Source organism: Rhinoraja longicauda, chromosome 2 (assembly GCF_053455715.1).
Source record: "Rhinoraja longicauda isolate Sanriku21f chromosome 2, sRhiLon1.1, whole genome shotgun sequence".
In the NCBI taxonomy this organism is placed as follows: Eukaryota; Metazoa; Chordata; class Chondrichthyes; order Rajiformes; family Arhynchobatidae; genus Rhinoraja; species Rhinoraja longicauda.
Window position 1 is genome coordinate 78479365 of NC_135954.1, and position 26521 is coordinate 78505885.

At 41.5% G+C, this 26521-nt stretch overlaps 1 protein-coding gene across 11 annotated transcripts in view; it reads right to left on the reverse strand.

The window, feature by feature from the left end:
* Positions 1-26521, reverse strand: part of LOC144606022 (histone deacetylase 9-like) — a 514560-nt gene that overhangs the window by 161855 nt on the left and 326184 nt on the right. For all 11 annotated transcript variants that reach the window (XM_078421808.1, XM_078421873.1, XM_078421839.1 and 8 more), the window contains 2 exons: positions 2910-3151; positions 1345-1495 (listed from right to left, as the gene is read on the reverse strand). In XM_078421808.1, coding sequence (XP_078277934.1) covers positions 1345-1495; positions 2910-3151 — 393 coding nt within the window. The remainder of the gene's footprint in view (positions 1-1344; positions 1496-2909; positions 3152-26521) is intronic.

Here is a 26521-nt window from a genome sequence, read left to right on the forward strand (position 1 = left end):
AATTCTACTTGTCAAGTTTTCAGGAAATCATTGTATGGAGGTCAAGAGTAGGAATGTTGGCTTTTCTTCCTCCTCCCGAGCCCAAAGCTGTTAAGAAAGACTTTAATGGTAAAACCTGGATCTCCTTATTATTTGAGATAATGTACCACACTAAATGTTCTACTTACCAATTGAGTTGGCAAATATTATTGCTGACAAATATCTTCATTTACCTCCATGAGCATGTTCACAACAACTCTCAATATTGATCATAAAATTTAGAGGAAAAGGAAATAAAGTAATTAAAATAAAAGTTGTTCTTCTGTCTCAAAAAATCTTACTTCACAAAAGGTTTGATCCTGACTGTTGGTGCTGTCCATGTGGAGCTTGCACGTTCCTCTTGTTATTGCGCAAGTTTCTCCTGGTTGCTCTAGTTTCCCTTCACATCCCATGGACATGTGGGCTGGTAGGCTAAATGGCCTCTGTAAATTACCCATAGTGTTTAAGGAGTGGCTGAGAAAGAAAGATAACTTAGGACTAGTGTGAATAGACACAAAAAGCTGTAGTAACTCAGCAGGTCAGGCAGCATCTCTGGAGGAAAGGAATAGGTGACGTTTCAGGTCGAGACCTTTCTTCAGTCTGAAGAAGGGTCTTGATCTGTAACAACGCCTATTCCTTTTCTCCAGAGATGCTGCCTGACCCGTTGAGTTACCCCAACTTTTTGTGTCTATCTTTGGTTTAAACCAGCAACAGCAGTTCCTTCCTACACTTAGGACTAGTGTGAATGGGTGATCGATGGCCAGCGTTGACTCGGTGGGCCGAAAGTTCAATTTCTATGATATGTCCTTATAATAGTTTAAAAAATGCTTTGAATAAACAATAATAGACAATTTGGTATTCTGAATTATTGATCTGAATAGAAAAGGCACACAGTTGTGTAAAGAGTAGGCATATGTTCCTGAGATAGAGAATTAACCATGATCATGTTGAATCACAAAGGCTCAAATAATGACTTGCTCTCCTCTTTTTCCCTAGATATCTTTTTTTTTTCATTGCAACTGCCATCTGCAATGACATTGTGTAACTTTATTGACCCCAAAACATGGCCACACTTGTGCATTGCCTAGGTGAGGTCTGTTACATGATTTTACCAGGTTGTATGCAAAACAAAGCATATCACTGTCCCTAGGTCTATGTGATAATAAAATCTCATTGAATCATTGTTACCACTGCTGGCTCCATTAACAGTTGTTACCAATATTTGTCTCTATGTCCCAATTTGTCCCAAAAGACTTCAATGGATTTTCTATACAAAAAAGAAAACACAGTAAATGCAAGAGAGGTTTAAATGACTGGAGTACATACTTTCTCTGCCCCTTTCTTTATTTCGAAGGAACAGAAGATGCTGCTCACGGAGCTGTCGCCCGAGCTCTTGATGTTGCCGTTGTTTCTCCAGCTTACGTTCCTGCTCCAGAAGCTCCTGCTGGTGTTGTATGGCGAGCAATTCCTGTTGTTGCTTTCAAATGCAGAAAACAGCTTTTAGGACACAAGCATTACAGAGCAACCTATGATTTCACATGTGCCCCCAAACCACTGGCCAAAGGAGTGTTGATAGCAGCTCAGTCTGTGTTGCTGGGTGGCCTGTTATCGATGTGCACCTGCCCTAATGGGGCAAGTTTCCTTTCACCAGCCTCAGTTTGGCTTCGAGCTGAAGCACAAGATGATTCATCTTGGGTGAAGGTGATATCGATGAGCTGCACCATCAGAGTTTCTCTGCTGGTTTCATGCCGGGGATCATATTGGCAGCTGACGTGAACACACCAGTGGCCCAATTTCTTTGTTTTCAAGATTAGGTACAATGTGGATGAAATCAACATCTGAAGAAGGAACCCGACTCCAAAGACGTACGGGTATGTAGGTTAATTTGACTGGGTAAATGTAAAAAATTGTCCCTAGTGTGTGTAGGATAGTGTTAATGTGCAGGGATCGCAGGGCGGCGCGGACTTGGTGGGCCGAAAAGGCCTGTTTCCGCGCTGTATATATATGATATGATATGATATGACTCAAAACATGACCTATTCCTTTTTCCAGAGATGCTGCCTGACCCGCTGAGTTACGCTAGCATTTTGTGTCTATTTTATTAGATGTACCAGGAGATGTCCAATATCACAGGACTTTAGTTTAGACTGGCAAGCAAATTTCACTTCAATAGCTGTTTTCAGTAAGTGGCATGAACATTTTGTCAGATGCAAGTTTTAAAAGTTTAACAATTTGTTAAAGTGTCAGAACTCAATTATGTAACAATGTAAATTACCTACCTTTCAACTTCTCTCCCCCCCCTCCCAAAACCACAGTTCTTCCTCAACGATGGAAATAATCCAGTTGATGAATTGCATGGGGAGTCCAACATCAGACAACAATGAGGAAATCCCAGCAATCAGCTGTGAGGATGGTTGGGATTGCTGTGTTTGTGCATACTCACATGGGAGACTCAAATTCTGCACTGTTATGGAGGTTTCACGCAGTTCTGCAGTTTATGAGTGGAAACATCGGGCCAATTATGGAAAATCAGTCTCAAATAATATTTGAAACAGCTTAGCCTTTTTTGCAATGCTCTCATCTTGCAGTTTTAACAAGGATGCAAATAAAAATGTTTCATCACAGGAAATGTAGTTTGTCTTTAAAAATATATATTTAAGTGCAATGGAACAACATTGTGCATTTATGTTGATTTTTAATTCGAGTTTCTCCTATAATTAATAGTTGGATAGGAGCACAAATTCAATTTTTTGTGCAAATCTCATGAGTTGTGATTTTCCCAACATCAAGGTGTTTTTCAACCATTCAGATGAGCTCAAATATTTCCAACGGTCACACCCTTTCTGTGTGCTGCACTTTGGCTGGGTTTGATGAACTCTGAGCTGATGTACCTTGAGGTGGTCCTGGAGCTGGACATGGTGTTGCCGGGTGAGGCTTTCATGCTGTTTCTGGAACTCAGCGAAGAGGAGCTGTTTCTGAAGCTGGTGTTGTTGCTGCAGCAGGAGTAGTTCTTGCTGCAGCTGGCTCTCCCTGGCAGCCGGATCCACAACTGGCATCGCGATCCGCAGATCGGTCCGGAGGTCTATGGGGGCTGTTGCTTGTAACGCCAGTGGCAGAGGTGAGCTCACATCAACTATTCAGAGAAGAAGAACACATATCAATACAAAGTGCCAGTTTTTCTCGAGATGTTTACATTTACGTTTATCAATCACCGTTTTTTTCTAATCCACTGACCCTCACATCGTGAAAATGAAGGTGGACAATGTGGGTGCTGTGGCAAACCTGGATATCATTGTCAGGGTGTAGAGGTTGAACATGTTAAATGATGTGCGCTAGGTTCTAACTGTGAGGAAGTGTAAAACGATGGATAAAAAAAAGCTCAAAAACAAATTAAAGGAAGACATTTGCAAAATAGAGCACCTTTCACAATTGTAGGTCATCCCAAAGCTCAGAGCTGGAGAAACTCAAATAAATTGTAAACAACATTACAACAGAGAAGTGCAGCAGCCAAATGACAGACAGAATTATCATACAAAGAGCAACATGACCACTGTCTTAATGACAACAGCCAAAGGATTAAAATTGAACACAACTCTAAAAGAAATGTAATTTAAACTTAATGGAAGCTCCAAATGGGAGAAATTGGTTGCCGATTTACAATGTACAAGTCAAAATCTACCCCTGGAATCTTTCGCCTGGAGATCAAGTTTACCCAAGGCAGGTTTACTCCATCCACATGATGCTCCATCTGCTGGCTCAACTAAGAACTGCCACCCAAACTCACAACTTTAAATGACTTATCCTTTAATAATCATGCGGTATCCAGTGACTTAAGGGCTTGTCCCACTTAGGCAATTTTAAGGCGACTGCCGACGACTGGGACAGTTCGCCGGGGTGTCGCGGGCATGATCGTGAGGAGTCTTCCAAGATTCATAGTGGATCTCAGCGCGTCGCTGAGAAATTAACCGGAGTGAAATTTCTCGGCGACAGCTGGCTTGTCGCCAGGTATTTTTGCTTATTGCGGGCGCTGTCGCATGCTGTCCCCAGGTTTGCTAGGTTGCCTTAGATGCATTTAGAAGCACGTAATATTAAATTAAGTAAAGTCATTTGAAGATACCATAAAATACTTGTGTTTAACCAATTTATTTACCGTCAGGACATTTGACAGGTAGATTGGAAGCGACAGTTTGGCGGTCAGATAAGCATGGGAATTTTCGCGATGTTTATGGCCATCAGCGATTACATTTAAAGTAGGCTTCCAACCCAGATATGCAACCCAGAAACCAGATATGCAACTCCCATACATTTTCAAAGAATGCCCACACTCATCACAAAAATTGATTTAACCACTTTTAAAATTAAATTTCTTAATACTTCTATTAGTAAACTGGAAGTCAATCCAGCTTATGCCTTGTTACCATGAAGCTTGGTTTTCAAGTAACCCGGGCAGATGTTATATTTCAAAACTCTCAAGTGATGTCAGCAAAAATTAGACGCCGGAGAAGCATTGACAGCGTGGGAATTTTGCGATGTTTCCGAAGACGGTGTAATCTCGACCTGACTCGGCATTGTCGTGGTCATTGCCGTCGGGTAAAATAAAATTTCGGTGATCTGCTACGACTTTGACAGTCGCCGGCAGTCGCCTAAGTGGGACAGGCCCTTAACTCCCAACAATGGTAACAAGCAAAGAAATTCATAGCTGAAGTTGCAAGTATTGAACAAAATACTTCTAACAATAAAGTAATATGTTTTCTTATTAACGATTGGTCTAATGGGTAGAGATAATAATCTGCCTCCTTGTGAATAGTTGCGGCTAAAGCACCGAGCCTTGCGGCACTCCACTCGCCACTGCCTGCCATTCTGAAAAGGACCCGTTTATTCCTACTCTTTGCTTCCTGTCAACCAACCAATTCTCTATCCATGTCAATACCCTACCCCATAATACCATGTGCTCTAATTTTGCTCATCATCTCCCTTGTGGGACCTTATCAAAGGCTTTCTGAAAATCTAGATACTAGGGGCAGCACGGTGGCGCAGCGGTATAGTTGCTGCCTTACAGCGAATTCAGCGCCGGAGACTCAGGTTCGATCCCGACTACGGGCACCGTCTGTACGGAGTTTGTACATTCTCCCCGTGACCTGCGTGGGTTTTCTCCGATATCTTCGGTTTCCTCCCACACTCCAAAGACGTACAGGTATGTAGGTTAATTGACTGGGTAAATGTAAAAATTGTCCCTAGTGTGTGTAGGATATAGTTAATGTGCGGGGATCGCTGGGCGGCGCGGACTCGGTGGGCCGAAGGGCCTGTTTCCGCGCTGTATCTCTAAATCTGAAAAATTCTAAATTACATCCTTCATCCATTTTACTTGTCACATGCTGAAAAAATTCCAGAAGATTAATCAAGCAGGATTTCCCCTTCATAAATCCATACTGACTTGGACCAATCCTTTTACTGCTATCCAGATGCACCGTTATTACCATTAATAATTGACTCCAGCATCTTCCCCACCACCGATGTCAGGCTAACTGGTCTATAATTCCTCGTTTTCTCTCTCACTCCTTTCTTGAAAAGCGGGATAGCATTAGCTGCCCTCCAATCCACAGGAACTGATCCTTAATCTATTGAACATTGGAAAATGATCACCAATGCATCCACGATTTCTAGAGCCACCTCCTTGGGTACCCTGGAATACAGACCGTCAGGCCCTGGGGATTTATCCGCCTTCAATCCCATCAGGCTACCCAATACTATTTCTCGCCTAATGCAAATTTATTTCCGTTCCTCTGTCTCCCTAGATTCTCTGTCCTCAAGTACATCTGGGTGATTGTTTGTGTCATCCTTAGAGAAGACAGATCTGAAGTACCTGTTCAACTCTTCTGCCATTTCCTTGTTACCCATAATAATTTTGCCCCTTTCTGCCTTCAAGGCACCCACATTTGTCTTTCTCTCCTTAGAATTTTCTCAATCCGGCTTCCTGATCCACAAGGGTGGTTCAGGTTGGAAAGAGCAAATGGCTGGGATTTGGCATCAATCGAAATGCCGCCTGTTCCAGACTAACTAAAAATATAAATATTAAACTCTACATTGACTTTGATTTAACTGCCTGGCAAGACAGAAGTTCTGCCCGTCACAATGCAAGCCAACTGGATCATGCTTCTTATCAAATGAGATGTCACAGGATGATATTTCATTTGATACTAGTGCAGCAGTGGTGGTGTAGAGGTGTGTGTTGATGATAAGGAAAGAGGAATAGAGAATACTGAAAGCCAGGGATGGGGAAGAGAGGGGAGAGACAGCAGTACAGCAAAGAGAGAGCAAGAGGAAGAGAGAGAGAGGGAAGTAAAGGTGAGACAGGGAGGGCTGTGGCTGGCTCACTGGTAAACTGTGTGCTTTTTTGGGATGTATGATGAAGTACAACATAAATGTCATCCTATTATTTATTCAGCTATACTGAGGAGCCAGGTGCTGTACAATCAGTTATATTCAAAGCAAACCCACATGACAAACAAAAGTACAGGAGAATTTCCATCATGTTTCATCAGTAAATGGGTACCCAAGTAGCACTTTGCCATTGGGTCAGGGAAGTATCAGAATGAATCAATTTACTGTGGTGCATTGAGTTATTTTAGACAAGCTACCACCTCAGGCCGAGAGAACTGGGTTAAGCTACAAAGAAGAAAAGCTACCTCAAAATCGAAAGAGAAAGTATTTGATAAATACTTTATGTTTAAAGAGGGGGAAGCAGCTGTTTGCCAATTTGTTCTGTGATGTCCTGCACAAGTAATTCAATAATATATTGAGCTTTGCATCATCACAATGTGACAAACAATGAACAAATATTTACTGTAAATAATTGAATTTCAAAACCTGCTTAAACTCTCACGCAGTTTTAAAGCAATTTTTTTTTATCGCTGAACATCAGATTTTTTTTATTCAGATAACTACTGAGGTCCTTTGAGAAATGCTCAGCAAGCACTTCCTGAGTGCTGACTATCTCAAAGGTCCACAGACCACACATAATAGATAAATGAAGGCCGATCGCCAATCCTTTGTGTGCTCAACTTCTTTGGCAGCTTTCAAAGTATGCACCTGTTTTCTGCTACAGCACATCTGCAATAATATCTTCTGCTATAACTCTGCAATGCTGATTTAAGCCTCATTCTGCCCACAATGGGGCAGTTGTCCTCTTTTAATTTGGGATCAATTTGTGGTCTATTTGGTCAAACTTAGGCTGCCACAGAATATACTCGGGCATGCGTCTGACTACTGATATGTCCAGATACCGTATCCAGCTGGAAATCCGAGTGACAAAAATAAATAAATTACACCAAAAGGGTATTGATGCTTTGTGTACAACACAATTACATGATGTCAACTCTGTGGAACAATGTTATTTTGTTTTTCTTCATGAGCTTCAAGGTGTTATTAACTTGAATGAGGACAGCAGGATGTTATCAAGCAATGCCCACTACACTAACCCAGTGTACGTCCATGCACACATTTAGTCAAGTGACTAACAGAGAGAATGTCTCCCTCCAGCCTCTTTAGTAATCTGGACACGAAAGAAAATGGAAATCTTTTGAAAGATTTTCCTGAAGTAATATGACTAAAAATGTCTGAAGGGGAATTTTTGGCAGCCAAGTGCTTTCAATCTGCTCTGTCAAAAGCTCAGCATACATTAAAAAAAGGCTTTTTTTATCAATACACACAAGATATGGTGGTCAGGATTATTTTCTCTCAACCTCATGAATAAAAGTTATTATGAATCAACAATCAGACATACTATTATGTCAAAACTCACAGAATGCAATCTGCTGAAAATAAACGATGAGAGAATCTTAGCTGTTACATCAAAATTGCAGTTATCAATAGGATAAAAGACGATAGAGTAAGAGAACAATAAGACAAGATATCCACAAGATATCCATAAGCAGTAGGCATCTAGCCATAAATCCATTTTATTGGACTGTAATCTATATTCCAGCTTTCGGGACTAAATGTAACAGTTTAAAGGGGGAAGAAAATCAATAGTGCCGGGGTAGTGCAGGGAAAGCACATGAATATTTTATCGCAGCAAGAGATGGCAATCAGCAAACTGGGCTCTGAGTGGGCAGACTATGGCCCAGAGGCTGAGTCACAATTACTCACTGCAGCACTGAAAAATTGCTTGTCCTTTGCATGTCACCACTGCCACCCACTCAAAGCACACTTAGGGCACATAACATTAAAAGTAATTTGACTAAAACTGAACAACTCAGGATGAGCTGTTGCCAAAATCAACAGAAGAAATTGTGAACTTGTAATTCTTTTCGACAACAGTTCACAGTATATATATATATATATATATATACATACACACACGTATATATTGTGGCGACTCCTGAGAGTTAGGCCACTCCTTGGCCGAACCCTCGGCACTGACATTGACAGGGTCTGGGACTGCCAGTCCACAGGGTTTCCCAGCAGGGGTTTTGTGGAGAGTGGAGAGAGGGGAGAGGGAACATGTGCGCTGGCAGCTTGTAGTATTAATAAAGCCATCCCGACTGCACTAACCTGGCGTCTAGCCTTATTTCGGGCTGAACCGTAATTCGAGTGGAGGCCAATGAGTGGGTGGGCGGCCCCTCCATTTTCCAACTGCTCTGCCGGCATGCCGCTTTCGACGTCACAATGGGACCCGCCCGAATGACAGACGTGGCACCAATGGGGGGGGGGGCTGCTGAGCAGACGAGCTGAAACTTTAATGAATGCGCTGCCCCCGCACCCACCGCCGGGAGGACCTGTGCCCGTCCCAGCGTTCCCCACACCTGACCTTCCTCCCGTAGTGCAGTGCGGCGGCAGAGGGGGTCCACGGATCGTCAGTTGGGGGAGGATTTGCGGGCCCGCAGGAGAGGCCTGCTGTCAGCAGCAGGAGAGCTCTCCTCACCCCTTCCCCTCGTACGTAAGATGGCCACTGCATCCGCACGTGCGCAGTTGGGGGAGGTTTGCCGCTAGGAGGGGGGCAGGACCCTCACGAATGAGGGGGGTGTGGGGTGTGGAGAACTCTCCTGCTGCTGGCCGCAGGAGAGGTATGCATGGATGGTTGCCGGGCCCATAGGAGAGATTTGGACCCAACAGGTCCACACCCATCTAGAAACTGATAAAATAAAAAATGTGTAAAACATGTAATAAATATAAATTATTAAACTCTCTATTTTTACTTTGTAAGTCAGATGCCAAAAATCTTTTTTCTACTTTATCACCAGTCCAATTTATCTCAAAGTTTGCAGCTGAGAGAACAGGCTATTCCATGTAAAACACAAGACAAAGTGCTGGAGTAATTCAATGGGTCAGGCCCTCCCATGTCTGAAGAATGATCCTGACCCGAAAAGTCACCAATCCTTGTTCTCCAGAAATGCTGCCTGACACTCTGAGTTACTCCAGTACTGTGTGTCTTCTTTTGTAAACCATTATCTGAAGTTCCTTGCATCTCCAGGTTATTCCCTGTTTTTTGCCTTGGTAAGATGGAACAGCAAACTGCTCTACCTCCAATTTTGGCTCAGCTTTGGAACGTGAAAGCTCGGTTTTTGCTCAGTACTTCCCTACTTCATGTGATCTTCCGGTGAGCAGAAAGACAGAAAGAGTGATATTTATAACCACAGCACATCTCAGAGTACCTCACACCAATAAACCTAATCACATGCATAAATTAAGAAACACAACAGGCGACTTAGCCATAGCAGGCTCCATGGACAACCTTAATACAGAGCAAATAACTTGTTTCTTATGATGATGAGTGAAAAATAGATATTATCTAGAACACAGGGCATCATCCCCCCTGTTCTTCAGAAAGGGGCCATAGTTTGTTTTGCATCCATCCAAACAGGTAAGTGGAGTCTGAGTTTCCAACCCTCTCAATAAATGATGAGGAAGCATTCCCTATGAACTGTGTGAGTTTGAAAGCCTCAGTATTCTGCCTAACAGTCTGCAGTGAAACAAATCTACAATATTTTGACATAATCTACCGAGACCTGAAAGGACATGTGCCACTTCCTCATTTCCTTTTTAATATATTGCCTTTGTAGATTGTTACATCACCATAAAAACTGTGGCCTCACAGCTCCAGCGACCCAGGTTCAATCCCCACATCCACGTGAAGTTTGCACACTCTCCCCATGACTGCAAGAGTTTCTTCTCACATCCCAAAGTCGTGTGGGTTGCTTAGATAATTAGCCACTGAAAACTTCCCCCAGTGTGTGAGTCAGTGGCAGAATCTGGAGAAAGGTGATAAGAATGTGGAGAGAATACAATGGGATTAGTGTGGAATTAGTGTGCAGATGGGTGCCTGATGCTTGGAGCAGAGTTGGTGTGCAAAAGAGCCTGTTTCCATGCTGTATCTTCCTATGACTCTATGACCTCAATGTTAATTCCAGTCTTCATGCCTGTGGGAAAATATTAAAAAAGGATGGAACAAAACTTGTCCATCTCATTTGCCCATCCACATATTTTGCTCTGTAATTGGCCATCTGATTTGAAGATGATTGAGGCAGAAACTGCTGGCAGTCTTTGTGGATCAGGAGTGCTCTCCAGGCATCAGAAATAACCCGTTTGTCTGCTCAAATTGCCACTGCTAGTTTCAATGCCAGGCTTCTTTATCCCCCTTCCCGTACCAATCGCTGCTAGTTACAGATCTTCCATTTCCTAATTACAGTCCTCATTCCTGCCTGACTCTGCCTCTGTTCATCTGTTAAACACCCACTCCTCACCACTTATGAGTGAATGACTCCATCTCTACCACCTCGACCTTCACCACGTGCTCCAAACAAAAACTTCAAATTATTTACAAGAACGATTCCAGGAATGAGTGGGTTAGCATATGATGAGTGTTTGACAGCACTGGGCCTCTACTCGCTGGATTTTAGAAGGTTGAGTGGGGACCTCATTAAAACTTACAGAATAATGAAAGGCATAGATAGAGTGGATGTGGAAAGGATGTTTTCACTGGTGGGAGAGTCTAGGACCAGAGGTCATAGCCTCAGAATTAAAGGGCGCTCTTTTAGAAAGGAGGTGAGGAAGAACTTCTTTAGTCAGAGGGTAGTTAATCTGTGGAACTCATTGTCACGGAGGGCTGTGAAGACTAAGTCAGTGGATATTTTTTAAGGTAGAGATAGACAAATTCTTGATTAGAACGGGTCAAGGGTGCTGGGGAGAAGTCAGAAAATGGGATTAGGAGGCAGAGATCAACCATGATTGAATGGCGGAGTAGACTCGATGGGCCGAATGGCCTAATTCTACTCTCTAACTTGTGAAAAACATTGCCTTCTCCCAATTGTCAACTTCACACTCACTCCAGATCCTAATTGTTGAGGGATGTTGGATTATCCACCAGCAGGCCCCAGCCACTGTTACCAGTGAGCCCATATATCATAAACATTGAAGAATGCGAAGTGTTAATGAGGCTGTCTTTGCACTCTGCCATGTTCACTTACGCTTCACCTCTTCCTGGCAAAGATGCTTCAGTGAACTGAAGGTAGATGCCTTCCTCAATTTTCAAACCAAATGGGGCTGTGGTTGGAAGGAGCAACAATCCTGCTGCAGTGGGCTGTTGGGACAATTGGGGCTGCGTTTCATGTATAATTCATTGTTCGGTATCTGACAGCTGTTAGCAAGGCCAGCATTTATTGCCCATCCAAATTGCCCCTCAACATGCCAGTGGGCATTTGAGAGTCAACTTGACTGGAGTGTCTGGAACCTGGCTTGCCTGCACGTCATTAGTGTATCACATGGGACTTTACAAAAATCCAGTAGCTTTCTGTTAATCATTTGCCAATAACGGGATTTTTCAATATTCTGATTTATAAACTGAATTTTATATTCCACAGATGCTGTGTAGGGATTTGAACTCGGATTTCTCGATTATTAATACAGTAATTTAACCACTGCACCACTACTGTGATGGCTTAGCAAAAACTTTTCAGGAGGTGATATTTTACCATTGAGTAATTAACTAGTCAAAATCAATCTTATTCATTTTATAGTTCCCACTCCACTTCCCACCACAATGTTCTTCAGCTGTCAGGAACACACAGGCATTCCATGTGCCTGTCACAGCCAGGTTAAAATCGCAAGAAAATACATGACATTTAAAAAATATAAGTGGAAGGAACAAGATTCAACTATATAGTCTCTTAAATCTGTTCTGAATTTTTAGCTTGAACTCCCACCGGCCTCTAGTTGATGGAGTCCTACAATTAACCCGGCCATAGGATCACACATCTTTATTGTAGAATTATATAACCATTACAGCACAGCAAAAGGCCATTCAATCTATTAACTCAATAACAGCATTTTAGACATTAATGGATTCCGTTTCAATCCCTGTCTTTCCCCAAAGGCCCTGCAAATTTTTTTCACTCATGTGCCGATCGATTCCACAGATGCCGCCTGACCTATTGAGTTCCCCCAGCACTTATTGATTGCTAGAATTCACAGAGTTCAATGTAAAGATGGAGATTAACCTTGTGCGCACTCTAACCAGCAAGATTCACAACTTATTCTAATTTTTCTTTCATTCTCATGGATCAGGAAAATAAATATTGTTAATGGGATAGAAACCAACCCAAAAGTGCAATACTGTACCATTTCAAGGAGAAAAGAAATATCCCACTTATATATCACTTGACCTTCCTGAATGTTTGGCATTGGTTGAGAAGTAAACATTATCAAGAGACTGAGATAATTCTTCTGCTCTTTTTCCAATTGTACCATGGGGATCCAATTGAATCATAATACAGCTGGAAAGGAAAATCTAAAACATCAAGTTCAGAGGAAGTTAGGGGGAGGAGAGGGGTTCAAGAGTGAAAAGAACAAAGACTCCAATTTCAATTCGGACACCGGTCGAAAAATTGAATAGCAACATTAAATAGGTGGTGCAGAGTCAATCAGTTATAGCGCAGGGAGGCAGAGACTCAGGTGGAGTGGCTCTGGTTTTGAATGCACAAAGAACTGCAGGTGCTGGAATCTTGCATAAAACAAAGTGCTGGAGTAACTCATTAGCTCAGGTAGCATCTGTGGAGGGTATGGATATGTGACATTTCAGGTTGGGACTCTCTTTAGACCCTTTCAGTCCAAAACATTGTCTATCCATTTTTCCACATATGTTGCTTGACCTGCTGAGTATCTCCATCACATTGTGTTTTACTTTGGTTTTGGATGGTAGTGGTATAAATTAGACCCTCAAAGGCACAAGATTTATGATCTGCTGCTAGGGTGCTATAAAAATAATATACCAGTTTTAGAAAGGTTAGGAGATTTGGCAATCCTAGAATGGCCTGCATGCCACTGCACATTCCCAGGCCCTTTTTGCGTCAAGCACAAAGTACTTAAATGATTTAGAAAGAATATCATGGACTTTATGGATGGTGTGGCAAACACAAGACTTCTCTTTGCAGTTTATTTATTAAAATGGTACCATGTGGTGTGCAAAATATGTGACCCAACTCTTGGCCTTTGAGTGTTGTACACCTGCAATAGTTGGGATGAAAAGACAAACTCAGCTAATGAAATCCTACGAGCCTCGTCACAAGTTGTTAACTAACCTCTAAGAATTTACACAATGCTTGCTTTTCTTTTTCTCTGAAACGAAGGCCTGAGCAAAGCCCGTTTGATATAAAATAGGTGTGACTTGGGCCCATGCCAGTGCCGTAGACACACCTTCAATCTGGTGAAAGTGAATGGAGTTGAAGAAAGGACACAGAATTGTGGAGCAACTCATCAGGTCCGGCAGCACCTCGGGAGAACATGGATAGAGACCCTTCAGCTTGCAGTTACTTCAGCACTTTGTGTCCTTTTGTGCATTAATCAGCTTCTGCAGTTCTTTATTTCTACATCTGGAGTTGAAGAAGTTGTTCAATGTGACAAGAAGTTTAGCCATGATCAAGCAGCCTTCATAGGCATGAGGTTAATTGGAATTGAAGGAAAATAAGCTCTACTGTTTAGTATCTTGTATAATGAATGAAGGTTGCATTTGTTTCTATATTTATGTTGAACCCAAGTCCAGCAACACATGTGGTGGCAAGGGGTGTAAGTAAGTGTAAGTAAATGATTTGAGTCGTAATCCTGCATCTGGATTGGTGCTGATTGTGTGGAGTTTGCATGTTAGGTGTCAGTGTCTTTCAGGTGTCTTCCCATATCTCAAAGACGGGAATTATTAGGTTGATTGGCCACAGTAAATTGTCCCTAGGGAGCACAATCCCTTGACCTAGTGTGCCTAAGTTGAACTCCAAGAGCCCAATTAAATCAATCCGACATTATCCCTGTTTTTTTTTAAATTCTCCCCACTGATCTATTAACTACCACAGACTTTTTGAAGTAAGCAAACAAGCCACTCCATTTAAAGGCGATTTGGAGAGGGCAATAAATGCAGGACTTATCAGCAATGCACAGACTCTGCAAATTAATCAAGAGAAGCATGCTAATATTCTTGGGAATGAGGGAATTGAAAAGAACTTTTCTTTATAATTACCAGAAAATCTGTTGTTTATTATTTTGACTTGTTTGAATTAACATTGTGGAAAACAACATAAATCTTGTAATGCTTTCAACAGCAATTAAAGGATAATACCAGATATTATCCAAGGATAAACTTAGGCTTTATAAAACCTGATTATCTCTTGGTTGGTTGGGGATGGAGCTGGAGGAGGAAGCAAAATAAAATCATTAGACCCAAATGAGAAATAAACAGGCTGCTGCCGATCATTACAGGTGCTCCATAGTTTACTCTTGAAGATGGATGTGATGAATGAATCTGTACATGCAGGAAGAATGAATCTCAACACGCAGGAACAACGAAGTAGAGGCGGGTGTATATTTTGTTGCGAGGAGTCTATAGCACAGCTTTATGATTAACAAACTGATGTAATTATAAGGTAGACACAAAATGCAGGAGTAACTCAGCGGGTCAGGCAGCATCTCGGGAGAGAATGAATGGGTGACGTTTCGGGTTGAGACCCTTCTTCAGACTGATGTCAGGGGAGGGGGTGGGACAAAGATAGGATGTAGTAGGAGACAGGAAGACTAGTGGGAGAAGTGGGAAGGGGAAGGGGAAAGAGAGGGACAGAGGAACTATCTGAAATTAGAGAAGTTAATGTTCATGCCGCTGGGGTGTAAATTGCCCAAGCGAAATATGAGATGTCGTTCCTCCAATTTGCGCTGGGCCTCACTATGACAATGGAGGAGGCCCATGACAGAAAGGTCAGACTAGGAATGGGAGGGGGAGTTGAAGTGCTGAGCCACCGGGAGATCAGGTTGGTTAAGGCAGACTGAGCGAAGGTGTTGAGCGAAACGATCACCGAGCCTGCGTTTGGTCTCGCCGATGTAGAGAAGTTGACATCTGGAACAGCGGATGCAATAGATGAGGTTGGAGGAGGTGCAGATGAACCTCTGCCTCACCTGGAAAGAGTGTTTGGGTCCTTGGATGGAGTTGAGGGGGGAGGTAAAGGGACAGGTGTTGCATCTCCTGCGGTTGCAGGGGAAAGTACCTGGGGAGGGGGTGGTTTGGGTGGGAAGGGACGAGTGGACCAGGGAGTTACGGAAGGAACGGTCTCTGCGGAAAGCAGAAAGAGGTGGAGATGGGAAGATGTGGCCAGTAGTGGGATCCCGTTGGAGGTGGCGGAAATATTGGAGGATAATTTGTTGTATACGACGGCTGATGGGGTGATTAAAAGGTATGCTGCTTTCATTTTTTTTTTAAATTCCTAATTTAACAAAGATTTCAAGAGAACGTGAAACATTGCAAAATGAAGGAAAGTATGTTGGCTCTTATACAAACTGGAGGAAAGTAAATTACAGAAATTCCCTTAGCTGACCAAATAGCAATTAGGCAGCTGTAATAACATTTCAAATGGTGCATAAGTAAGGCTTCTTGTCCGATAGCTACACACACACACAGATTTTTCCTTGGAATGCTCCATTATTTTAAATCTAATTTCAAACATGATAGTACTTTTGACTTCTAAGTTTATTTATTCAATTCCCATTTCCCTGATTCTTGTGTGTAAGTGCATGGGTGGACACACAGATACACGTGTGCACACACTCTGCCACCCCCACACACACACGCGCGCACACATATAAATGCACAAATCCATTTTATGAGTCCCCTGATCCTTCCGCAATGAACTCTTCACCACGCATTCTGAAAAAAAATCACTATTTATTCCAGCGAGTTTCAACCTTGAAGGTGGTCCACACATCAGTAGGAAGCATATGATAGCTATATGATCTTTGGTTCTCAATTCCAGTCTAATGTGCTCTCAAAAGCAATTCAAATGTGAATATACTGTCAGTTTAACCAATCTTTTTTAAGCATTCTGCACACATAGGGGTAAAATAACATTGTGGTTATGAGACAGTGCCAGTAAAGTCAATCCTGGACCAGTGGGCCAAGACAAAAAATTAAATCTCACCACTGCAGGTGGCGAATAATCCCAGAATTTAGAAAGCTATTCTCAGCAATGAAGTGATTCTATTATTTGTTAAAAAAACTTTCTTATAGACAATAGACAATAGACAATAGGTGCAGGAGTAGGCCATTCAGCCCTTCGAGCCAGCACCGCCATTCAATGCGATCATGGCTGATCACTCTCAATCAGTACCCCGTTCCTGCCTTCTCCCCATACCCCCTCACTCCGCTATCCTTAAGAGCTCTATCCAGCTCTCTCTTGAAAGCATCCAACGAACTGGCCTCCACTGCCTTCTGAGGCAGAGAATTCCACACCTTCACCACTCTCTGACTGAAAAAGTTCTTCCTCATCTCCGTTCTAAATGGCCTACCCCTTATTCTTAAACTGTGGCCCCTTGTTCTGGACTCCCCCAACATTGGGAACATGTTTCCTGCCTCTAATGTGTCCAATCCCCTAATTATCTTATATGTTTCAATAAGATCCCCCCTCATCCTTCTAAATTCTTGTTCTTGTTCACAAATATCCTTCAGGGAAGTAATTATGCCCTTCCTACCCAGTTTGCCCCAAATGAATGAATAAATACTTTATTGTTACATGTGGCAAGTCACAGTGAAATTCTTAGCTTGCATACCCAAGGTATGTAAATAGTTGCCATGTAAAGGCAACTCCAAACCAATAGCCTACTGAACCACTCAACTCTATCATATCCTTTGAATTGTAGATTGCATTGGGTTAAATAGCTACGAAAGATAGACAGCAAATGCAGTGACAATGACAAGTGAACCAGAAAAGAAAGATAAACAAAGTTCTGGAACATCATTATTATCTGCTGCGCATGAGATATGGTTGTTTAAGTATACATATTCTAGTCATCCCTCATATCTCCTGCTCTACCTTTCAAACTTTACCTGGCATCCAGTTATGGTCCTGTTCATTCCAACTGAATGCATGCACTCATCCTAATATTGACTACTTCCTAAACTTTGATCAATGTAATTAAAATGGTTAAGAACAAACATCAGTCTAAAATTTTATTTTTTAAATATCACAAAATGGTTCTATTGCGTACAACCTTTGTCTAACTGTTCATAATTGGAACAGAATACCGATTCTCTGTCGTTCCCCATATAATCTCAGCCATGAAGTCAGCCAGAACCACAATTAGAGATGAATCCTTTGATTCAAGGAAAATAAAATGGAACCCAAGGAACAGAATCACGCTGAGACTGGATGCTAGATTCTTTATTTTCTTCATGGTTGGCTTCAAAGCAGACAAAGTTAGAGTAATATTTTTTTAATGCAAGTTGCAAAAAAGACCAATGCACAGAGCAAGCCATCTGGAGAAGGCAACAACTGGAGTCCAGGTGCTTCCCGTAGGGCAGGCAAGCAAAAGTAAACAAATCCTTACTCCTGAACCCAGGAAGACACCAAGGAGAACTATCTATCCATCGCAAACCTAATTTAACCCAATACGCTCCATCTCCCAAATCACAGGCAAGCACTTGCAAAAACAATATTTATACACAAAGGGTAAATTTGAATTATACATCTTTGCAAGGAAATACAATGCAACCGATTTGCAAAGTTTGACTGATCTTAATAACTGGCAAGGTAGAGGAAAGGAATTTGCCTACCAGGGAGATAGTGGCCTATTTCTTATTTTCCAGTTTGTTCTTTACACTTGAATGTCACTGGCAAGTCCTGGGTTTCTTATTCATCCCTAATTGAATGAACTGAGGTGTTAGGTGTCAACCATGTCTGCAGTCAGAAATAGGTCAGAGCAGGTAAGGATTCTCATTAGATGAGTAGAAACAAGGAACTGCAGGTGCCAATTTACAAAAGAAGACACAAAGCGCTGGAGTAGCTCCATGGATGAGGCAGCAGAGGTGATCATTGGAAAGACCATTGCATTGATAGTAGTCAGGGGAATTTATCAAGAATTCTCAATCCTGTTCACAATGCAGTCAGATGGGTAGAAAAGATAGACATGGCTGAAATTAGATTGAAGCTACACTGAAATTGGATTGACCATCACACAAATTAGCCTCCCTTCCACTGACTCCATCTACATTTCACGCTGCCTCAGCATGGTCGCCAGCATAATCAAGGACCAGTCTCATCCAGGTCACTCCCTCTTCTCCCTTCTACCCTCTCCCAAAAGGCAAGAGGAATGGAATACTTGGAATAATTTACTTTATTGTCACATGTGACAAGGCCCAGTGAAATTCTTTGTTTGCATACCCAAGGTATGCAAATAGCGGCCATCTGTGGCGCTGACAAAGTCACAGTACACCGGCTCCTCCTTTGTCCAATCGTACTTCAATCATACCAACGTTATATCTTTGTACTAAATATTGTGGCCTTTATCCTTTATCTGTGCAATGTGGATAGCTTGATTGTACCCACGTGTGGTCTTTTCTTTGACTTGGTAGCACTTGATAGCAAAAATGTTTCACTGCACCTCAGTACACGTGACAATAATAAACTAAACTAAGTTAAACTATTTTAATTCCAGCGCAGATGAGGAAATTAACTTATTGCTTCCAGGTCCTGATCCAGACACTGAGATTTGATATGCAGCAGGAAATAAAGATCTCTCAGCCCTTCCCACCAGCTCAGGACAGCAAGTTTATACTGAGGTTGGCAGAATCCTATGGTTTTTTTGGGGGGAGGGGGGATGGGGAGGAGGGGTGGGGGGAGAATTATATCTGGGACATTTTAATTGCCCATATTCCAGTTGTCTGTTGAAATGGAAGGCTTACAGTAACCTGCAACCAAGTCAGAATTGTCAGGTCGAGTCATCCAAATCTGCAAAACTTAGTTCCAAATCCACAGCATGAACCAGAAAAATTGAATATATGTGTCAACGCTACAATTTAGGCAAACACAGTGTAAAGTGCAAGGGGCACATTTGCAATGAAACCGGACATGAGTATCATTTACTGATGTTTCAATTACTGCCAGTTCTGTTTCTGCCAGCCAACAATGTTTATGTAATGGCCACAGTGGTAAGGGGGAACTGCTCCCTGAATCGATTAACTTAGATGGTTATTTCATATACCCACTCTATTTATGAGTCAGATATTTCAACCATTCCTTTAGAGTTGGCCACAACAGAAGCTTGTCCTTTTCTTTCAACCACCATAAAAATCAGTTGATATTCTCCATTCTGTATAACTCAATGATTCTATAAATCAGTGTGCAGTGGTGCTACCAAGCTACACTTGATGATAGTCATTGAAATTATTCCAGTGGGGGAATGGGACTAGCTCGGATGGGCATCTTGGTCAGGATGATCAATTGGGCTAAAAAGCCTGTTTCCATGCTGTATGACTCCAAGACTCCAAGACTCTAATTATCACAACGTTTAAGAAACATTTAGACAGGTACAGGGATAGGATAGGTTTAGAGGGATATTGGGGTAAACGCAGGCAAGTGGGACTAGTGTAGATGGGGTATGTTGGTTGACATGGGTACGTTGGGCTAAAGGGCTTGTTTCCACACTATATGATTTGATAAATCTACGATTCTCCTCTCCTGATTTCATCTCATTCAGAATTGTTCTGCACCATGCATCACAACCCATCAGAATGACTGGTCTCCCAGTAGTCTTCTGTAGCAGCTCAGTAACCACTGATTGAAGTTTGTGTACAAAGCCTGCCTAATACCTCCACTAATTGTGCAGGAAAGAACTGCAGATGCTGGTTTAAATCGAAGATAGACACAAAATGCTGGAGTAATTAAGCGGGACAGGCAGCATCTCTGGAGAGAAGGAATGGGTGACGTTTCGGGTCGAGACCCTTCTTACCTCCACTAATTGCATGTTTATCTTTTTTGGATTAACCTCCAGAACCAATTCCCTGCTACTAGCATTGGGGCCACCACGAGAAAGTTAAGGAATATCAAATGTTTAAATATCAATCTCCTATTCTGCTTGAAATGCATTTTATGATGCTCAGACTCACCAAACAGATCCATCATAAAATTAAAAAGTATATATCTCTACCTTCGAGAATAATAGGGTAACCATTATTTCTACTTTGAAGCCAATTGGGATTTGTGCACAGAACCAATATACTGTATGGTCAAAGACCAAGCCACCCACTTTCCTACCTCTGTAATACTAAAGGTCTCGTCAGAGTGATATCAAAAGACTCGGTGATAGTTGTAACTGTGGATTTAAAATCAATAATGCACCACAAATCACAGGAGATTTGGCTGTCCATTGGCTGTTTATAATGCAGGAAACATCCATAACTAGATCTTGTCAGACATGCACAATCAAAGCTAAGCCCTCGACACTGCAGCAGTTCAGGATAGTCTACTGTAAATATTTCAGGGCTGTTTCATTCAATGCATCAAGCAGGCTTTATGGCATGGTTCATTGGAATAGTTGCCCATGGAGACTTGATAAATAAAGCTGTCTGAATTATTCTGATAATAGTTCTATTCCCAATTATTCTGAGTTCCCAGAAATTAGAGTCAATCCAGATTTATCTCAAGTGTGGGAGTTCCAGTGGTGGTTTGAGCATTTTACACTTCCCTTGAGCCCATGTTGTGAGCAGTTCTAATACGGGGCTCAAGGGAGGTGGAAAGTCTGCACATTCCTGCCGAAACTCATACATTTGAGGTAAATCTAAGTTGACTCTGCTTCTCAACTGTTGCAAGCGCAGCACTGCAGGACCAAGCCAATTTACAACACAAAACAATTAAAATGCACAGAAACAATTAAAAGGCAAAAAAAGGCGAAGGAAACATGAAAAAAGTATGTTTAGTTTATATTTGTATTAACCAGAAAGTGAATATAAACTGTGATATATATGGCACCAATTTGACATATCAGAGAATAAAAATAAACATGTTGATAGGACCATGTTCATACAGCTTAGGCAAAACTAATGGATTTATTTATTTTACTGTTCAGCCAATATTCAGATTTTCTGGGCAACTTCTTCAATGCCTGTTTTGAAATTTCTCTCAGCTAATGAATTCCAACAATTATTTTTATTCAACGAGCATGACATAAAACAGGGCTCATGTTGTTATCTGAAGTCTGAATTCATGTCTGAAGAAAGATCCTGGCCCAAAACGTCACCTATCCATTTTCTCAAGACTTGCACCCTGACCCACTGAGTTACTACAGCATTTTGTGTCTATCTTTTGTAGGAACCAGCATCTGCAGACAGTTCCTTTTTATTATTGATTTTCTTATTCTCCCCATCATGTGTTCGGTATAGATGCAGCCTGTATAAAATAGAATATTTCTGTCTGGTACAATCTTTGGAGCTGGCTCATTCCTGGTCCAATTGCCCATGTGAAAGACTCTTCAAGGTTCTGATCTTCTTATAGATTAATGCTTTGAATGGCACTAACTAATCTGCACCTAGTCCTAATGAAAGGCCAGAATAAGACCATCCAATAACATCCATGCACGTACTGGGCCAATGTAAAAGGACAAATAGTCTCATTATGGATACCTAAAATTGTTCCAAATATTACCCAAGACTATGGGTCAGGCCAATTGCTCCCATTATTTTCAGGGTTCGTTATAGAAAGAAAACTGGTGATATTAAAATAAATGAATTGGAAATCCACAAAATAACAAGGCACATCTTCTGCCGACACTGGCACTTACAGCTGAATTTCTCAGCAGAAGCCTAAAGCAAGTTCACCTTCCTCAGCCTGTCACCTAATCTGCATCAGTGCCGGATTCTGAATTTCTACAGACTTCCTGGATCTCAGCTCTGAGCTGAGGTTAAACCTGGCAAATGTGTTGTAATGAGTTACAAACCTGTGAAAAGCAGCAGCTGGGAGAATGAAATGTACAATGTCAAAAATGTTCATAAGCATTCAATAACAATGCTGGCTTTGGCAGCCGGTGGGCTGGGTACTTGGATATGTGCTCCTACCCTGTGGTGGGCCATGGGAGCTAAGCTTCCAATGGAAGAACATGCCAAGCCCCATGCTGAAAGAGGGAGCATGGCCCGAGCAGGTCATACTGGCAATCTCCAGACAGTGAAACCCCTGATACAATATCTGCAGTAACATGGAAGGGACTAGATTTTTCAGTTAATTTCCACTTATATTTGTGCGGTTTCTTGAGGGCAGGAATGGACCATGCAGTCATCTTCAATAGCATTTCCAAGACTTTCTGACAGAAGCGAAAGTAAAGAATGAACATGCCGATCCCTATTTGAATACATGGCAATGTTCAAATAACAGTGGGGATATATCATTCCACCTTTTTCGTCTCCGTAATGCAAGTGCAATGCTGAACATTCCTGGCTGTCAGTGCTGCTAAGACTGGGAAGAAGGACGATAAATATTAAAGGCTTGTTGGCACAATGAATGAATAACTGCATACACTCAAACAAACAAAAAAAAATCACCTTACAGCCCAGGCAATTTCTATGCTGCTGTAAGAATTACAGCAGCCACCTCACCTCGCCAGAGCAGCGAGGGGTCGCCCTGTGGCATTGTAAGCTCCACAGAACGTACCACAAAAATTTAAATAACCCTGATGTTTGAAAATCTATCAAAACCTAGGAGCTGAGGAATGGATGGATGAAAACACAAGCCTAGATGATGCAAAACCACCATCCTACTCTCAAATTCCTGAGGGGTGATTGTTTTTTTATTACCCAATGCATCTGCATCTGGTGATTAAAGTGGAAAAGTCAGGAGGCAGATAATAATACATTTTGTAGACCAATAATTATGTAAAAAAATGTGGCAGCTGACAAACGTAATAACAAACGAGCAATTCCCTGACGTATGAACATCTGAAAATGTCAGAACAATAAAAGCCATCTCTCATTGCCAGATCCAACTGAACCATAATCTCTACATCCTCCCCCGCCAACAAGCAACAACAAACCCCCCAGGAGAGGCAAGAAGGAAACAGATCCACAAAACAACGGTCCAAATTGGGAAGAACCAAAATTGTGGAAGCTCCTCTCTAATTCTCAAGGCGAGGCAAATAAAAATCTGTCAAAGCTGGATTTGGATAACTATCAAATTATGTTGCACAGTAAATAAAATGTTGAAGTTACAGACATGTTACCATGGGGACTGCAGTACAATGGCTTAAAGGGGAGGACTGGGAATTTAGGGAAGAATATTTCTGGCTTTAAGGCTTTCAGGAAAGAATAGAAAGGAGAGAAAAGGAGGGGGGAGAATCAACTCTAGATGCCATTATAAAACTGGAGGGGGAGAATAAAGATGTGGGTCATCCTGATTGATAGAATTAAGGAACATTAGGGAGCTATTATGATATTGAGCATAAGTTATAGTGCAACAAATAATGGGAAGGAAGGAGGACCAAAATTGCTGGCAAATTATCCAAAGAAGCAGGAATTATAGAGGGGTAATACTAAGTAACTTTAATTACATAGCATATACAGCGCAGAATCAGACTAAAGTAGTTCATGCCAACATTTATGTTCCTCACAAGCAATCTCCTCAATCTTTGACATTTGACACATTTCGCATAACCTGCTGTTCCCTTCTCCCCACAGCGATTACCTAGCTTCCCCCTTTAAAACACCTCTATCTATTCACCTCAACCGCTCTCTATCAGAACAGATACAGTGTTAATGCCATCATGTCACTGGATTAGTTCTCTGGATGGTTGAACTAATGATCTGGTGACAAGCGCAAATCTCAGCATGCCAGTTAGAGAATATAAAATTGGTCAATTACATAAATCTTTGCGTCAGGAATAACTGCAAAACTACTCAATTGCTATAGGAACCCATCTGATTACTGAACTAATTTATGGAATGAAATCTGTCAACGTTCCTCAGCTTGACATATATGTAACTCCAGACCCACAGATCTACACTTACTCTCTGAAATTCCATCCTTCCAATAGACATTTGCATTTGTAGTAACATATTGCCCTGCACTGCATCTTCTGGTAAAATATATTCGGTTCTGCAGAGAGTTGAATAAAATTTTCCCCTATTTAATGTACAAAGGTTAAGAACATCTTTGATAAAGATGTTCAAAATCATTCATTGCATTGATAATATGAATAAGGAGGACCTATTTCTAATGGCAGAATGATTGCCTAAAATGGCAACATGAGGAAATAAATGATTTTTAAACACAGTAAGTTATGAACAAGAAATTGCTTTGTGAATGTGTGGTGGAAGCAGATTCAATTAAAACTTTCAAAAGGAACTGAAGAGAAAAATGTATCCCTGCAAAGTTATGGTGAGAGCCTAGAGGACTGGGACCTCTAAGAACCAGCAAAGGCAACAATGGACTAAATGGCCTCTGACTATGTTGTCACATGGTATGATTCAATAATGATCCAAAACGTGTTCCACACGTCCATAATACCCACGAATCATCTTGTCCAAAACATTACAGGTTGCAATGTGCATTGAAACAGCATCCAATTAGCTTTTCACTTTGTGAAGTAACTGAGAATATTTTCTGTTGATAAATTTAATGATTTTGTACAAAACATATTCTCAAAAGTGAATTGAAAATATATTGGACAAGGAAAACAATGTCGCACTATGCCAAAAGAATAAGGAGTACAAGATAAGAACACAAGAACTGCAATATTATCTTTTGCAACTGATCTCCCGGTGGCCCAGCACTTTAACTCCCCCTCCCATTCCCAGTCTGACCTCTCTGTCATGGGCCTCCTCCAGTGCCATAGTGAGGCCCGCCGGAAATTGGAGGAGCAGCACCTCATATTTCGCCTGGGCAGTTTGCGGCCCAGTGGTATGAACGTCGACTTCTCCAACTTCAGATAGCTCCTCTGTCCCTCCCTTCCCCTCCTCCTTCCCAGATCTCCCTCTATCTTCCTGTCTCCACCTATATCCTTCCTTTGTCCCACCCCCGACATCAGTCTGAAGAAGGGTCTCGACCCGAAACGTCACCCATTCCTTCTCTCCCGAGATGCTGCCTGACCTGCTGAGTTACTCCAGCATTTTGTGAATAAATCGATTTGTACCAGCATCTGCAGTTATTTTCTTATATTATCTTTTGTATACTGATGAACAATCTTTGACCTGAATTGTCAACTCTGTTTCTCTTTACATCAGTGCTGTCTGACCTGTTGAGTAGTTCTGTTCTATTTCAGATTTCTATCAATGTTTCTGATGTTCATTGTTCTGTGTTACCTACGTTTAACAATCATTAATGAATCTTTACATCAACATTACTTTCCTGCCAATACCTACATTTCTAGTGCCAGAATAATTGTCGAAGACAAAGGCCTCATGATTTTTAAGTAGAAACATAGAAAATAGGTGCAGGAGTAGGCCATTCGGCCCTTCGAGCCTGCACCGCCATTCAATATGATCATGGCTGATTTTTAAACACAAGTTATAATCTAAAGATCACTGTGTGAATCCCCCACCCCCCAAAAAAAATCCTTCAACTCGCTTAAAGACCTAAATCTATCAAACTCGGTCTTGAATAAACATCAACTGAGCATCCAAAAGTTTAGGAATAAATTCAAAGGGATTAACCCATCGTATGAAGATTTGTTTCTTCACTTATGTAGTAAGTTTCTGAGCTCGTTTCCCAAGACTATGACTTTTAGTTCTGGACTCCCCAACATCAGGGTAAGAGTGCCAGCATCTCAATGGAATGTCAAATGTTCATTATGAGGTCTCAAATTCCATAGAAGAGGCCCATTCTTCATAAACCCTCAAATGCCAGAATTCTATTCAGTGATCTTTCATTCCATCCAGTATTGAGTATATAATTGCTTAGTTAAAAAAATCAAAACTACACAGATGCAAGGGTTGAAAATAGTCTCCATTGCATAGAAATACTGCACAATACGAGAGGGTGAGCATGTTGAACCCTGTTTCTGAAATTCATTTCAACTCAAGCCTTAGTTTCTAAACGATCATTCAAACAGAACTAATTACCATTGAGACACTCTTTGTTTCAATCTGAAGGAATATAAAAAAGAGAACTAACAGAACTAATTTGATGAACAGCAAGAATCCGGTCCAAAAGAAAAGTCGATGGATATAAACATAATCAACATCGTAATAATATCTTTCTTCGATAATAATCCCCTTTTGAAATAT